This window comes from Papaver somniferum, unplaced genomic scaffold (genome assembly GCF_003573695.1).
Source record: "Papaver somniferum cultivar HN1 unplaced genomic scaffold, ASM357369v1 unplaced-scaffold_47, whole genome shotgun sequence".
Lineage (NCBI taxonomy): Eukaryota > Viridiplantae > Streptophyta > Magnoliopsida > Ranunculales > Papaveraceae > Papaver > Papaver somniferum.
The window spans coordinates 1,163,088-1,180,294 of NW_020647304.1; the positions used below are offsets into that span (position 1 = coordinate 1,163,088).

The following is a 17,207-nucleotide window of genomic DNA, read 5'->3' on the forward strand; positions in this document are numbered from 1 at the left end:
CATGGATTAGATATTTAGCAATATCCTAAATATAACCAGATTCTCACATGGGCACAATAGAGATAATTATCACATAAGAAATTATCTTACATTCTCCCACTGGTCCATGTGATAATCTATAAATGGTTAATTTCAGGAAACATAAGGCGCGCGTGATTTCTAAATAATAACTTTAGTGGTTAACGTAATACCTTGATCAAATAAGCTATTCATGCGAGTCATAGCGGTTGCACATTGTCTTGTTATCAACATGTTCCCTTCCATGTACCACAATATAAACAACTTATTCAACTAGGCCTTTAAGAGGAGTATCATAATGGACCAGTGATGTCTTTGAGAAAGACGATTTCTGTAAACATTCATCCATTCACATAAATGTACACTAAACATGGACACATAAATAATTCAGAATACTATTAATAAAAGCTCAATAACTGATCAAAAATAAGCACATAAAGTAGATAAAAATAATCAATTACTCCCACAGACCTGCGATTTCAATCTTTTCTTAAGAGGTCTTAAAAGGTAATTATTCATTAAGCGCATCTCCGAATGCAATTGTGCTTAAGCGATAAATTAACAACTATTGTTTTTCTGAATTTCGTAATTCACGCATATATACTCAAAATTCATGTGTTTTGTTCCCTTTGTATACATATCGTGCTTTAATGCTACGAAGCAAAGACGATAAACTTCAGCAATGTAGAAACAAACTTTAAGTCTCTAAGTATCGCAGTCATGAATATTCAAACTCAATTGTGTGACTAGTATTAATGGATTCTTCCTTTATAGAATCCATACATCCACAAAAATTGAAGTCTATAAAAACCCAATAAACTGTTGTTGGGCTTGCTAACTAATTATAAGACATAAGTTAAAATAGTATCTCAAAATTCTTGATAGCTTTCCTTTAATTTGTTCTTCGAATCTTTAACATATCAACAACTAGTTATAAGTTTCATATCAGAATTAAAACGTAATGAAGATTAAATTTATATCTTCTATCCAACATGAAATAAAATCTGTTAAATATGTTATTATCTCAAAATTCCTTGAATATTCGATATATGCCTTATATGAGAGCTTTATTTATCCATATGATATTACGATCACATGGTAAGATTCATTCATATTATTTACTTCAAAAAACTATAGAGATATGCATAAAGTCAAGATCACTACTCGTAGGTAGTACGTCTTAACATACAAGACCAAGAGTATGAATTGCTCCAACTGATCTTGAGGTATAGGCATAAATCTGTAACAATTTCATACAAAACTTGAAACATTTATAGTTTTGTTGAATTTCGTATACCATTATGGGAGGATGCTCAAATTTCATACTTTGACTTTTAAAATTTGTAGACTAAAATTTCTGATTAATGAAGGCTACGTTCACATTTAATAAATGCAAATCTTAGGTCATACTGAGCTACTAATAATACTATGAAAATTCTGAATAAATCTTTCTTGGCACGAGCGAAAAACTTATTTATAATCAATGCATAGTTTCGGAGTAAAATCTTTGGCAATAAGTCTTGCTTTATACCGTTTAAAATTGCTATTACAGTCGTATTAGGTCAGAAAGACCCACTTTCATACAACTGATTTGTGTCTTTCGAGCAATTAAACAATATCCGACAGTTGACTTTCAACCAATGATTTTTGCTCACATAGCATCAATACATTAATCAAATTATTACACATAATATTTGTGAACCTAAAACCGAGTCTTTGTCATTCCATATCAAAATGTGATAAATTCTCGCAAGAAAATCACTGAAACAACATGAATAACTTTCTTTCAATCTCTGTTGAGACCTTCTTAATGCTGGTTCATGTTGTTATCAAAAAATTTCTTTATTGGCATTAGTTATATTATGGAGTATTGGATCAGTAATTTGTGGTCTTTCATTATCTAACATTTTGATAATGAGAAGATTCACAATATCTGTAGAAATCTTAAATAAAGGGATCATTATCATGATTTCTTGAACAGATATATCCACGTACTCCCACTGATTATTCCATCATTAATAAATTTATATTTTCGATTTAAATAATTCCCATACTACGGTTAGAACATTAATGAATACCATTTGGATTATGTAGGAAAACCAATGATCTATTAATAGTTTTCAAATCCAATTTTCATTCTTTGGAATGTAAGCCCTCACCTCCAACTGAAAAACCATAACTTAAATTTGACTTAAATTAGGTTTCCATCCTTTCTAGTCCAAAGTGTGTCTTTGAAACTGCTTTACTGGAAATCTATTTAAATTACACAGTTGCAGAAAGAACAAACATCCACAAATGTATAGCCATTATGCATGGCTTATCATGCTTCTAACCATTTTCATAAAAGTATGATTTAGCCTTTTGATATACACTATTATGCCAAGGATAAGTTGGCCTTGTGTATTGAGCAAAAATTCCAAACTTTTGAAGATATTATGCAAAAGATTTAGGATATTATCCTGTTTTGTCATACCTTTCACAATATTCACCACTTTTATCAGACTTTATGATTTTCACTTTATCTATAATTGCCTCTCAATTTCAATAATGAATGTTCGAGAAAACATCCACGGATTGGGATTCATAATGCAATTGGTAGATGTACACAGTAACGCGAAAAAAACTTCAGGTGATAAACAATTTTATCTTCCAAAAATTGGACCATTAAAATTCTACAAAATAATCATAATCAACAATTAATAAGAACAAAACTGAAATTTATAATAGATATAAATGACAATTAAGCTTACAATAGTTACATACCTTCTATAAGATTCTCCTGTGGGTAAAAACCTTATCAAGGAACAATGTGAGACATGAAAAACATTAGTACATATTTTACCTTCTCATACACACAACATTATGTTTGTTTAACACCATAACTAGAATCACCTGTGGGAAACTCACATCCTAAAATGTATTAACAAACTCCAATAATTCTAAATATGTTCAATCTAATATAATGTGAGTTGTAGTCACCTGTGGGTGGCTATTATTTCACATGTATATGAAACATTTAGATAACCTTAATGATTGTTTAAATTTGTGAACCAAAACTACTTGTGAGCAGCATTGTTCTAATAGTTAAATCAAACTAAGAGGACTCAAGATATACAACACTTACAAGATAAGAATTTAGCATCACTGTGGCGATAACTAAACAATCCAGCAAATATGTAGAATTGCAAATATCACACTAGCTTTTCTTGTGACGTTGCATGGTCCTAATCAATGATATGGACATCCTTGATCTGATCATAAAGTTAGTCGATTATAACAATTATGAGTAAACCTAAAACATTAATCATAAACCTTTACTCAAAGGCATGTCATCATACATAAATTGTAATAATAATAACACCCTTTAATTGAAATGTCCAAACATAATGAACTTTTCGTAAAACAAAATCGAGCATTTAGCAAGTCTATAAGTATAATCCAATAATGAAATTTCGTTGAAGAAAAATTCTTTGATGCATCACTCATTTAAATATGATACAAACTTAAAGATCATGATAAATAACGGATAAATGATGAATTAATATGAAAGGTGTAACTAGTCAACGAGTATCATTTTCAAAAATATGAAGAAATTTATCAAAAATAAAGTCTCAATTTCATAGAGGATGCAATAAGTTTTGGACAACATAATAAAAATATTCATGAAAATATGAAAAAAAATCGTAATAGGTTACTCAACTCGTTAATGAGTTAATTTATGTTAATTTTATTTTATGCACTTTTAAGAAATAACGTTTAATCATGTGCCAATTATTTAATTACCATAATGTATGATCAGATATTGTACACTTCAATGTTATCTTAATCATGTGAACTCAAATTACCTGTGGGTAATTGTTGTTCTAATACACTTAAGAAAAACAATATTATAAGCACTTGACATAATAACGATTATCACTGGAAAAATTATTTGACATCACTGTGGTGATTGCCAAACAACTCAAAAATAATGCCATAATAACTACTAAACCTTGCCTTTACGGCTTGGCGTATTCGTGCTTACAATAAAATTATTATTATTGTTAAGACAAAACACTCTAGTATCACTGTGGTGATAACTAAAGAATTATGGCCTAAGAATCTTAAGCACAATAATTTTATACGTACAACTGAAATTATCATTAACATTGGGAGAAAAGTGAAACATAATGACACTAGACACCCTCAAGATTCAAATCAGTTCATATCCATATGATTAACAATCATATCAATCAGTGTTTTCTTAAATATGTGAACTCCAATTTCCTGTGGGTAAATTTTGTTCTGATATATTTAAGAAAAACAGGATTACAAGCATTTGACAAAAAATTTGATCATGACCAAAAGTGATTTGACGTCACTGTGGTGGTAGCCAATCAACTAAAATAATGTCATTATCACATGATGTCGATAACTGCTAAACCTACACTTTACGGTTTGCAAATTCATGCTTGTAATAACATTATGATTATACTGAGATATAATTAACACTCTAGTATCACTGTGGTGATAACTAAAGAGTCCCATAATAATTTTAAGTATAATCCTATAAAATTTAAAGAAAAACAATAATGCGAGAGAAACTATATCATAACGAACAAGCAAACACACAAACCATATCATAATGCACACACAAATTTAATGGTGTCAAAAATGGTTTTGATCATAAAATTTATAATGAAACTCGATAAAAAATCGTGTTAGTGTTTCGATAAAGCGGAAGCGTAAGTTAATTTACAATAACTGGTTTCATTAGTTTTAAAATTAATACTGTCTCGTTATCTTAATATTAACTAACACGTATAGATGCCCACAAGAAAATATTAATGTTTCCAATTTTTAATGTCTTAATAACCATTCACGTGATGAAAATATTATGTTTATCTTCATTTGCTTTGGAGCACTTATTGATTCATGCCATAAAGATATAATGCCCAATAAATATTTTCTCATTTATATCATATCTCCAATTTACCTCTCTTTCACATACAAGTAAGGGTGCACAGGAACCGAGACGGACCGGTGGACCGTCCCGGAACCGATGGAACCGTACCTATTTTTGTCCCGAACCGAGAAAGGAGGTACAAGTACCGGTCCAAAAAACAGGAACCGGGGCTAGGGAGGTACAGGTACTCGTCCCTACCCATATCCCGTGCTGAACTGTACCGACTGTACCGATCATTTGTGATCGTTAGATTTATATCTAATCTAACGGTGGTAGATATCTAGTATATATGAATGAAGTTAGGTTAGAAACAGAAGTGGTTCATTTTATTTTTCCTTCTTCTTCTTCTCACCTCTCCTATCCTGAGTCTCCTCCTCCATCACTGTGTTCATAAGAACACACGTTAAACACCACCAAATCCATCACTGTTTGTTCGATTAATTCAATAAGTTAACAAGAAGTCTACAACAGGTAACCGAAATTTCTTTGATTATGATTATGATTGTGAATCTGTGATGTTTTAAATTTTTTTTAAATTTTGATTTTGATTATTATCTTCCTTTTGTGTGTGCGTTCAGTTAAATTTAGACTGAGGAGTGAATTGGGTACCCGAAATCTCGATCTATTTGTTCTGAATATTCTGATTACTTAATCATTTGATTAGGTAAGATGCAATCTAGATATGTCATCTGTATCATTTAATTTGAGCTTCATTAGTTTGATTATAAGTTTATAAAATTGATTTGCATGACCGATTCTAGGGTTTTTGAATTTTATGCTATCTCTCTGCACCCTTAATCTCAAATTCTCAACCAAAGGTAGATCATTTCTTTCTTCCTCTGTTTATTTATTGGACTGTAAATTTTAGATGGGTTTCTAATGATCAACTTTGTGGAGATATTGGAGATATTTATGTTTGAAAGATACTAGAAATGATGGAGTTTATGTATGTTTCCTGTTGATGGAGCTTTTGGGTCTAGTCTAGGAGTTAGTTAGGGTCTCCAGTCTGCTATATGCTTGTTGATGGAGTTTTTGCAAAAAGAAGCTATAATGGAATCTAATTTTTGATTCATGGATACAATGATTAGAATATGTTTCTTCTTTCTTTTGTTATACGTCAAATGTAAAGTTAATTACTGTACTTTTAAGAAAAATGAAGTAATCCAAAGGTTAATCATCCCACTAAACTGGGTATAATTTGTTTAACTAAAATACTACTTGAAGTGCTGATTTTGCAATTATGTTTTCTACTACAACTTGAATCCATTTCAGAGTACAACAAGTAACCTATTATTGTTGGAACTAGAATTCTGAATCCGATTAGAGTATCACAAGTCATCCCAAAACCAAGCCTATATAAAATTATAAATACATGCTGGCCTATGTTTAATATCTACACACAATCCCATCCCTTTTCTTTATGCTACCATTTGATATGCAGAGAACATGCTTAGAATACATGTTTAATTTTTGATTCATGTAGTCAATTGAATCTTCAAATGTGTGTAGTCATTTGAATCTTAGAAAACACTTAAAGAGCACTATCTATTTACTTGTGTTTGGCAGTATTAGACATAGACTAATAGTTACTAAATGCTATTACTTGTTTTTGCAGCGTTACTTGGTCCTGTCAACAATAATGCCACCCAAGTGCTGCTGCCATGGAAATGGAATAGAAGATCAAGATTCAAGACTTTGTATTTGTCATTGCCACCACTGTCCAATCATTCTGTCATTGCTACTGCTACTTGATAATGCCACCACCAGTGCATTGTGGTTAAGAATTAAGACTATTGTGTGTGTTTGTGTGCTACTACTACTTTTTCTTTTTTTTTTCCAGATTTTCAAGACTTTGGTTGTTTGGAACATTGGTTTGCTAGTATTATTGTTACATGTTAGTTGTTAATTTGTTCTTTGATTGAGATATTGGTTAATATATTGAAAAACAGGTAAAACAGGTACTTAACTTGTCTGGAAAAATGACAGGAAAATCTGTCTTTGAATTCTGACAGAAAGTACCGATTGGTATCGGAACCGTACCTGGTACCGTACGTGTACCGAATGGTACCGGAACCGAGGTACAAGATACAGGTACCGGTCCAAAATTTTGGAACCGATCCTAGGGAGGTACAGGTACTCGACCTAGGCAGGAACCGAGCCGAACCGCACCGTGTGCACCCTTACATACAAGACAAGTAGAATATATGGACTTTAGTGGAACAATTATGCATGTTTATGACTACATGATGTCGACATTCTTCCATTTCATTTATCATCAGTATTACGTTCATTATTACCTCATATGCTCATTATATGCCACTATTTAAAAAATAATATTTTTAAAATGATTTTCTTTTATTTACATGCCAAAAATAAAACCATTAGGCCAAAAATAAACTCAATAAGCAAGATATATTAACTTATTTACATGAAATAAAGGGTAGGACATTAGTATTAAATTAAAATATATTTTCCTCCAAAATTAAGTAGGTTATTAATGTTGAAATATATTTTCTTCCAAAATTAAGAAGGTAATATAAAAGTATACAAGAAAATCATAAGTGATAATGGCCACAGGATCTTAAATTTTACAGTATACCATAATTTTCAACCGATTTGATTTTGATGAGATAATAAAAAATCAAACATGAACATGAAGTGTGAGCATGATATGGGTCAACATAATTAGATGTGAAAAATAATGCAATTCCATTAGAACGATTATGTTCACAGAAGGGGAAAACCAAATATATCAAACCCAATTTTATTTTATTATTACATATGATTAACGGACTATCATGAGTTCTAAACACAAGCTTTAGATGCCAACTATAAGATTTAATTTTATAGATACTTAAATTAGGATCGTGAACTTCATGATAATCACACAATCAAACACGCAAGAATAAGTTTATACGGAGTACCTCAGATCGCAAATCCATCATACGCCGATCATGTTTGGAGTAAGAATAATACCTTGTGGAGGTCATGGTTTCTCTCTCTTGACCTTAGCTGTAATGAGTGGTCATTTCTTAGATACAACAGTAATGGTTATTGTTTCCCTTTCATAGGTAGAGAGAGGATCAGGTTCCTAGGATTTTAGTATTAGACATTAGATCTCGACCGTCCATCAAGGAAGAGCATAAATAGGATACTTACTCCTTATATAAACTATGGATTAGATATTTAGCAATATCCTAAATATAACCAGATTCTCACATGGGCGCAATAGAGATAATTATCACATAAGAAATTATCTTACAGGTCTTGCACATAGAACACTCGTTTGGCATGGGAAGCCATAATAAAGGGGTCATTTTTATGGCCTAACCTTTCAAGTTCAACTTGTATGAAATCCAAGTCTTCTTTCCTTATTCCACGCTGATTAACCCACGCACACTTGAACACAGGTATCCTTATCATCTGATAGTCGAGAATCCATATATCTTGGATCACACCATAGTAACAACTATTATCTTCGTCAACAAGGCTTACCCCGCTATTTTGATTAAATCTTTTAGTATCCCGGTCCTCGGTGTGATAACGATAACCACTGACTTCATATCCTTCAACTTTGAATAGTAGTGACTTGGGCCACATGCTATCCACTCTAAATCTTGCGAAATATCATTATTTGGATTCTGTAGTTCTTCTTCTACCTGCAAATCAGATTAGTAAGTACAAAATAATCAGAAATCATTTGTGAAAAGAATGAGTAAAATTATGGTGTGGATTTGGACTAGTTCCAGAGAACCAATACAAATTCTATTATTACAGCATATGTATGCTCATCTTGTACAGGTACTAAAGTGTATAAGATAGATTTGACACCAAGAAAAAAATTATACAAAAGCAACAGGTAAGATAAAGTACAAGTACTGTACTTAATTTTTTCTCTAGCCAATCACTGAATGTTTTGATATGCTCTTTCAACAACCATTCTTTTGATTTATCCGAAGATTCATCCCTCAAATGCGACATGTGTAACCTGAAATATGAATTCACAAATATCTATTTGGTAACTATATTTCAAGGGTAGCCATATTTCAAAAGTAGAACAAATTAAGTCGAATAGCCAGAGTTCTTACTCAATGTAAGGCTGCACATCCGTTGAGTTATTTAGTACAGTTAGGTGTGCCTGTTTCAGTAATGTTTCACTGACTTTATGTTGCTTAGGAGTCGATAGTGGTTTCCCTTCAGAAATAAGGCTTGTACTCTCTTCGTTTTTGTGTTTTTGAGCACTCTTATCGGTAGGAACACCGATGGTTACAATATTTAGTTGCTCAGAGCATATCTCCATCGCCTCCTCCATAATATATCCCTCGGAAATGCAGCCTTCTACGCGATTCCGGTTTCGAATATATCCTTTTAGAACCTTCATAAATCTTTCAAGCAGATACATCCATCTGAAGCAAACTGGTCCACATAATCTAACTTCTCGAATTAGATGCACGGTTAAATGAACCATGATATCAAAGAAAGACGGAAGAAAGTATTTTTCTAATAAGCATAACGTAACCACCAAGTCGTTTTGTACTTCTGTCAAGTGATCGACATCAACCTCTTTGGTGCAGATTTCCTTGAAAAAAAAGCATAATCTGATTATAGCATACCGCACATGCTTAGGAAAAATGGATCGTATAGCTAAAGGAAGAAATTCTTGCATAAGTGTGTGATAATTATGCGACTTTAAACTATACAACTTCAAATCCGACATCGAAACCCGGTTTTTCAGATTCGAACAGTAACCTGTGAGAACCTTCAACTCGGACAAGGTTTTACAGAAAGTTTTTTTTTCTTGTGCTGTTAATCTGAAACACGCAGGAGGGAGATATGCTTTTTTACCATTTTCCTTAGGTTCCAATTCAGGCCGCATCCCCAAATCTTCAAGGTCTTTACGAGCATTGCAACCATCTTTGATTTTTTTGGGTATGTTCAATAATGTCCCAACAATACTCTGACATATATTTTTTTCTATGTGCATGACGTCCAAACAGTGGAGAATTAGCAAGTACTCCAGTATTCAAGTTCAAAGAATATCGACTTGTTCTTCCAGTAGATTGGTTTACTTTCACTTTCTTTCCCCACAAATTCTCTATCGCTTCAACCTGACTGAATACTTCTTCACCAGAATAAGGTTTTTGAGCAGGGTCCAGCTCCTGCTGACCATTAAAAGCCTCTGTTCCCATTCTAAACTTGTGTTTTCTTGGAAGAAACTTTCTATGACTGGTATAAACATTCTTTTGTGAGTATTTAATCCTAATAGAAGAACTACGGTCAGCACAAATTGGGCAGGCATTATATCCTCCTTTAGGGAAACCTCTAAGATTACCATAGGCTGGAAAGTCACTTATCGTCCATAAAAGTATGGCTCTGAAATTGAATTTCTCCTTTTTGTAGGAATCATAAGCTTCAGCTCCTTTCTTCCATAGCTTCTTCAAATCTTCAATGAGAGGTGCCAAATAGACATGAATGTCGTTTCCAGGATGTTTAAGACCTGATATCAACATCGTTAACATAATGAATTTTCTTTTCATACACAAGCTAGGTGGAAGGTTATAAGTAACTAACATAACATGCCAACAACTATAATTTCCACCGACTGAGTTATTGTTTGGATTGAACCCGTCATTAGAAAGGCCTAACCGCAAATTTCGGGGTTCTCGGGCAAACTCTGGCCATTTACTGTCAACTTGTTTCCATGCGGGGGAGTCAACATGATGACGTAGTTTACCATCTGCAACTCTTTTAAGATTATGCCATGTCAGGTCTTTTGCTATCTCTGGATTTCCAGACATCCTTCTAAATCTAGGTATAGGTGGAAAATACCACATCACTTTCTCAGGCACTCCTTTACTTGTGTCTGACGGCTCCTTCTTTTCTTTCCATCTTGAAACTCCGCAGGTCATGCAAAAATTATCATCTTTGTATTTCTTCCTGTAAAGCAAACAATCATTGGGACATGCATGTATTTTTTCATATTCCACTACTAATGCCATAAGAGTTTTCTTAGCCTCGTACAGATACATAGGAAATTCATTGTCCGGAGGGAGCATATTTTTTAACTCTTTCAATAATTCTGTGAAACTCTTATCGGACCATGCACCTTTTGATTTCATGTTAAAGAGCTTAAGCAATGCCGACATCTTTGTATGGGATTTACAGCTAGGATAAAGTGGTTTTTTCGCATCTTGTTTCAATTTTTGAAAATTCTCTGGATGTCCTATAAACTCGTCGTGTATAGCCTGAACCAGTGCAACTACTGCTGCTGCATCATCCGGTAAATCTTCATTATCTTCATAATCTCCAAACTCATACTGAACATCAGCATTATGTGAAGCATGTGATCTGGTATTATCATCAATGGGTGTTTCTTCTCCGTGTGGAGCCCATGTCGTGTATTTTTGATTGATGCCCTTCACATACAGATGGATTCTCACTTCATGCACTTTTATTGGTTTACCACCATTCATACACCACCTGCACGGGCATAATATGGAAACAGGAGTGTCTTCGTCATCTATTCCAGCTTCAGAAACATGATCTGTGGCATATTTCAAGAAGGCCTCAACCCCCTCAGCGTATTCTGGTGATAACCCATCTTTACCCATCCAGGATTTATCCATTCTAAACCTATACAGACATCACAGAAAACAATCATGTTGGACAAGCAGAACCAACAAAAAGTGAAAACATACCTATACTGATGCAATAACACAGAGAATTAGGATTTCTAATAAAATTATAAATCATGACACACGGAATAAGAAATAAACATTAGTAACAAAACATGTTATCTCAGCAATAAAAATAAAGATAAGAACCAGAAGCGTTAGAAATTGCTTCTTGTATTCTTCCAATTGATTCAGTAAGAGTGTAAGGGAACATAACTCAAGAGTACCAACACAAGTACAAGCTAACAACGGTGTATCCTTCACAGATCATGCACTATATATGTATACTAGGTAAACGCTAACAAAGTTGAGTTTGGTTCCAAATATATGACTCCACAACAACTGGTACCTTCAAACTAACATGTTTTGGTACCTTCAAACTAACATTAGTAACAAAATAAGAGTTTGGTTCTGTATGGTCTTCTGTAAATTAAACAATCAAGATTTATTTATTTATCAAATAAAAATAAAAATTTACAGAAGACCATACAGAATATATACAATATACAAGGATTAGATATTGACTTAGTCAGTGGACCATCCATAACCCCAAAGAAGAAGGATTACCTGCAAGAAAAAATAAAAGAGTCTGCGAGTGATCAAAAGAAAACAATCATATTATATTTCTCAAAATCGTACACCTACAAAACCCGATCCGTAAAGAGGAAAAAATCCTCAATTAACAGAACTTACTGATGCCCATTAACTACTAAATTCCAAACCTAATGCCTAATAGAAAAACATATATTCAGGTATATAAAAACAAAAGACGTACAATATTGATCGAGGCAATGAAACAATTTTCTGAATAAACTGAATTTTATACCTTGGCATAAAACTATTAGAAGAAATAGCTTTTGCTACCTTGTATTTGAATTGAACTTTTAGAACTATATAAAGATTGTATTTGAATTGAACTTTTAGAACTAGATAAAGATTGAAATAAATGATGAGTAGAAGATGCGCGCAAGTATATAGCAATAAATTACGGAGTACATCAACAAATTACGGAGAACCAGTTTGATATGAATTTTTCATAAAGTGGGACCAAGTAATCGAGTGTAACCCGGACTCTAAATAGCTATAGGTTTCCTATCTATCTATATATTTGGGGTTAGAGATCCTCAACTGCTCGATGCACATTCATCACTTATTTTATATTTGATTCGGCAAAACCCCTGTTTAACCAATCTGTCTTTTAGCAAGTTCTTTACTAGTACGTAGTAACTAATTAAGGACTCAAACCAGCAGCACTGTCTGTTAATTCGCTTTATGGTAGATTGTATAAATAGTAGCAGTTTTAAATCAGAACTATCACTATAAATGGAAGCGGCGGTAATTAAAACAACTGTTATCTATAAGTTCACACTTCCATGACAGTTTTTGTACGCAACTGTCAAAATAGCTCAGGAATAGTAACAGTTCATAACTGTTATTGTACATCAATGTATAGCAGCATTTTTCTACAAAAACTGTTATCGTATGATTATTCAATAACAGTTGTAAAACTGTCACAAGTGATGACAACTATTGGCGTCAGTTTCAGTAAGAACTGTCACCTATATCTCATGGCCTTTTCTTTTGTAACAGTCTAGGATAATGAACTGTCATCAAAGCACATATTTGTACTAGTGGTGATTTAGCAATCTTTTCTTTCATTTTGGGATGTTATAGTGGTACTCTTCCCACTACTTATCTTGGCCTTCCTCTAGGTGATAGATGTGGTGGCATTGCTAAATGGGACAAGGTCATAGAAAAATTTATTCAAAAGCTTGCAGGTTGGAAAAAATCCTTATTGTCTAGAGCTGGTAAGATTACACTTATCAATAGTGTTTTGGCAAGCTTGCCAGTGTATTACATGTCTCTTTTCGAGATGCCAGCCTCAGTTTTGAAGAAGATTGAGAAAATAATAAAGGATTTTCTTTGGCATGATAATAAGGGTAAGAAAAAATTCATTTAATGAAATGGAATGCTCTTGCAAGAAGAAGAAAAGTAGGCGGTCTTGGAATCAAGAATTTGAACGCAGTTAACCAAGCTTTGCTCACTAAATGGTCTTGGAGATTTGCAGTAGAAGATACAGACTTATGGAGAACTTTAGTTGAAGAAAAGCATAATCTTGGAGATGTCAGCTGGGCTACAAAAAATCCAACTTGTACTTATGGTAAATCTCTATGGAGAGCAATTATGAAACATCATCCTATCTTTTTGAAATATATTCATTTCAAAGTCAACAATGGAGCTCTCTGCAGGTTCTGGGATGACAATTGGTTATATCCTCATTCTCTCAAATCCTGTTACCCAAATTTGTATGCAGTATCTAGAGCTAAGGATCTTACTGTTGCTGCTATGAGACCAAGTGTTGGTAATGTTATCAACTGGAATCTTCATATTCCTAGAAGACTCAATGCTGCTGCTACAGCTGAGTTTTCCCTTCTCTCTGCTGATTTGAATGGTTTTAAATTTCACATGTGCTGCCCTGATGAAGTTCAATGGTTTCTTTCAAAATCTAAGGTTTTCAATGTAAGTTCAACTTATGATAAACTCACTGATAATGATGATAGCCTGTTAACTGGTCCAATCTTTAATCTTATCTGTAAGCTAAAATGTCCACCTAAGATTGGTTTCTTCTTATGGTTACTGGCTTACAATAGACTTCCAACAAGAGATTTATTAGGGAGAAGAGGTATGGATATACCTCAGGGTTGCTTATTCTGTGATGCTGATGAAACTTCTGATCATTTATTGCTTCATTGCACTTTTGCTAGACAAGTCTGGAATGACTTCATGTGTAAAGCAAACTGGTTTTTCTCTATGCCAGCTGATGTAAATTCAATGTTGCAAGCTTGGGGTTTAGCTCAGGACAGTAAAGAATGCACTGCAGTTTGGTACATAATTCCAGCAGCCATCATGTGGAGCCTGTGGAAAGAAAGAAATAACAGAGATTTTAACAACAAGAACAGTACTGTCAGAGATGTTATTCACAAAACAATTTACTTCTTATATACCTGGTCCTTAGTAATAAAGGATCTTGAGTCGGTGGATGCGAATGCTTTTATGAGAAATTGGTTTACAGTGTACTTTTCTTCTCAATAAGTTTGGTAGTTTGTTACCATATTATTCCTTGTTCTTTTCTTTCCTTTGTAACTAAGGGTGGTATAATTCTTTTATACCCTCTTCTTTTTTGATCAACACATCTTTTTCTTTGCCGACCAATAAAAAATAAAATAAAATATATATGGTCAGTCAAGGGAATAGATCAGCATAAAAAATCCCAAGACTAACCGAGGGAATTGTTTACCGGTATAATTAAAAGGGAACCGAAACTGTTTAAAAGTACATTCTGGTTCAGTTGTGGTTCCAATGGTCTTGCTTTCGCTAATCTCTAGTCCCCATCTCAAACAGTCCCTAAAAACCAAGGTCATCTGATCCAAAATTTCTTCCATCCCTGCTGAGGCCATTAACCAAAGTTTTGAAGTTATATTTATCAAGACGAAAACCCTCCTTTTAAGTTATGACTCTAAGTTTACCTCGAAGTGTTGATCAATGTTTCCCATTAGTGAAAGGGAACCCAAAATTAATTGATGGAGAGCAGTCCGATGAATTAAGTTATGAATCTTATTTACTTCGAAGTGTTGATCAATGTTTCTTAGAAGTTCATATCAGTGGCACATATTTTAATGTGAAAATTCCCTTCAAAATAATCCAAACATCTCCAAAGGTAAAACAATGCTCAAACGGCTCGAACAGTAATTTAAGAGAGATCTGAAGGGAAATCAAATACTTAAACTAATTTGAAATAAATTTACTGGCATCAGAGAATCCAGAGCAGAATAATAAGAACTATTCAAAATACATACTCCAATAAAGAAATGTATTGAAAGACACGGATCTTTCATGCAAAACTATTGTACACGGACATAACAATAGTTAGAAAATGCAATGTCACTTGATTTGCGTCAGGTAGCTTCTATACTTCTCAAGTTTCTTTTTCTACCTTAGCTTTACCTTCTGTTTTGGACATACAAGGGTAAAAAGAATTAACCATATTATTGGTTTTGAGAGGAGAAATCATTACGATGTATATTGTGTTTAAACCGGTTACGAGGATTTTTTTCATCATAGAGAGGTACTTCAGATCTGAATTTTAGGGTTCATATCTTTGACTAGGGAGACAATGGGGGCAAAAGATAAGAGGACACAACTTTCCTACTTATAAGGCAGATAGAACTGCCCCTTTATATTAGGGTTAATTCTAATCGTCGATCTGCTTGCATTATTTCATTGAAGGGCCAACGTATCCCATATGCCTGACCGATTTCTGACCGAGATATCTATCAGTGACGGTGTTTATTATGTTTTCTTACACGTGGATGGTGGTTACAAGGTTGGGTGTTTTTACAAAAAGTGACCAAGTGAACTTGAGCATACAAATTGATTCATTTGAAATATCTTGATAGTAGAAATTCATGAGCAGTATGACCCATTATTTTGTAAACTGATCGAACTTAATCTCCTCTCCGTAGACTGGATCTAACTCAATCAAGTCCAAAACGTTTCAAGTACTAATAATTGTTTGAACGTTCACCCTCAATTCCAGAACGTTCAAGGAGTATTAAGTTTGTCTTAGCAGTGAGTGGTTTTTTCTTTGTTGGCGTTGTTTCCCTTCTTCTTTAGTAGGTACTTGTACTACTTGTGTTCACTTTTTGTGAGCCTTTTCATTCTTTAATAAATTAAATTTACCGATCAAAAAAAAAAAAAGCACCAGTGAGCGGCATATTTCTGTGGATGGTCATGGCTATGCCATTCGGAGGTTCCCAAACTTTGAAAGAGTGTCGCATGGCTGCAGCTGTCCATTACTCCTAGGTCGGAATTCAAATCAATTTCGTTCATCTCTTTTGAAAAGAAACAACACTAAATATAAGATGAGGCAAGCAATAAGATGCGTCATGAAACCAAAGCAGATAATTCAAACAATTAAGCAAGCATCACTACCAGCTAGTAATATTTGTTCCGTACAGGCACCCAAAAAAGTTCCAAGGCAAAAGCAAATGACCCAAACTGCTACACAGCTTAATTGAAGAACGGTTTTTTGGGGACCATGGTTATTTTGGGGGACCATGGTTTTATTTTGGGTAAAGACATTAGAAGTAAATCTAGGTCATCCCTTATCTAGATATTTATATTAATACCTAAATTACCCCTCTTGATTAATTTTTTGGTAATGATTAGTTAGTGTTAATAATAGTTAGCGTAGTGATTAGTAAAATGATTAGTTAAAGATAATTAATGTGATTAAAAAATCAGATGGTTTTTTTTTTAAAAAGAAGCAGAATTATTGAGAGAGTAAAGTTGGAGAAGATGAAGAAGGAAAACATCAAAAACAAAGGATTTTACCAACCACAACCGAAGGAACAGTATTTGGGTACCCAGATATGTTTCAAACTTAGATAATGTTGGTTGAATTGCTCCAACTTTTCAAAAAACTGTAAATTTTTAGGGTAAATTTGGGCTTGTTCGGTTACCTTTTGTGAAGAACAGGTTACGGAATTCATCTGAAAGTGTAGTTCGGT

The 17,207-nt window shown here is 33.5% G+C and overlaps 2 protein-coding genes across 2 annotated transcripts; one reads left to right on the forward strand and one right to left on the reverse strand.

Moving 5' to 3' along the window:
* Positions 1-8,454: 8,454 nt before the first annotated feature.
* LOC113342769 lies at positions 8,455-11,589 on the reverse strand. The gene is made up of 4 exons (XM_026587201.1): positions 10,033-11,589; positions 9,052-9,920; positions 8,837-8,951; positions 8,455-8,622 (listed from the first exon to the last, which is right to left on the reverse strand). The coding sequence occupies exons 1-4, from the start codon at positions 11,587-11,589 to the stop codon at positions 8,455-8,457; spliced, it is 2,709 nt and encodes a 902-aa protein (XP_026442986.1).
* A 2,007-nt stretch (positions 11,590-13,596) lies between these two features.
* LOC113342770 lies at positions 13,597-14,730 on the forward strand. Its single transcript, XM_026587202.1, has one exon. The coding sequence runs from the start codon at positions 13,597-13,599 to the stop codon at positions 14,728-14,730; it is 1,134 nt and encodes a 377-aa protein (XP_026442987.1).
* The last annotated feature ends 2,477 nt before the right edge of the window (positions 14,731-17,207 follow it).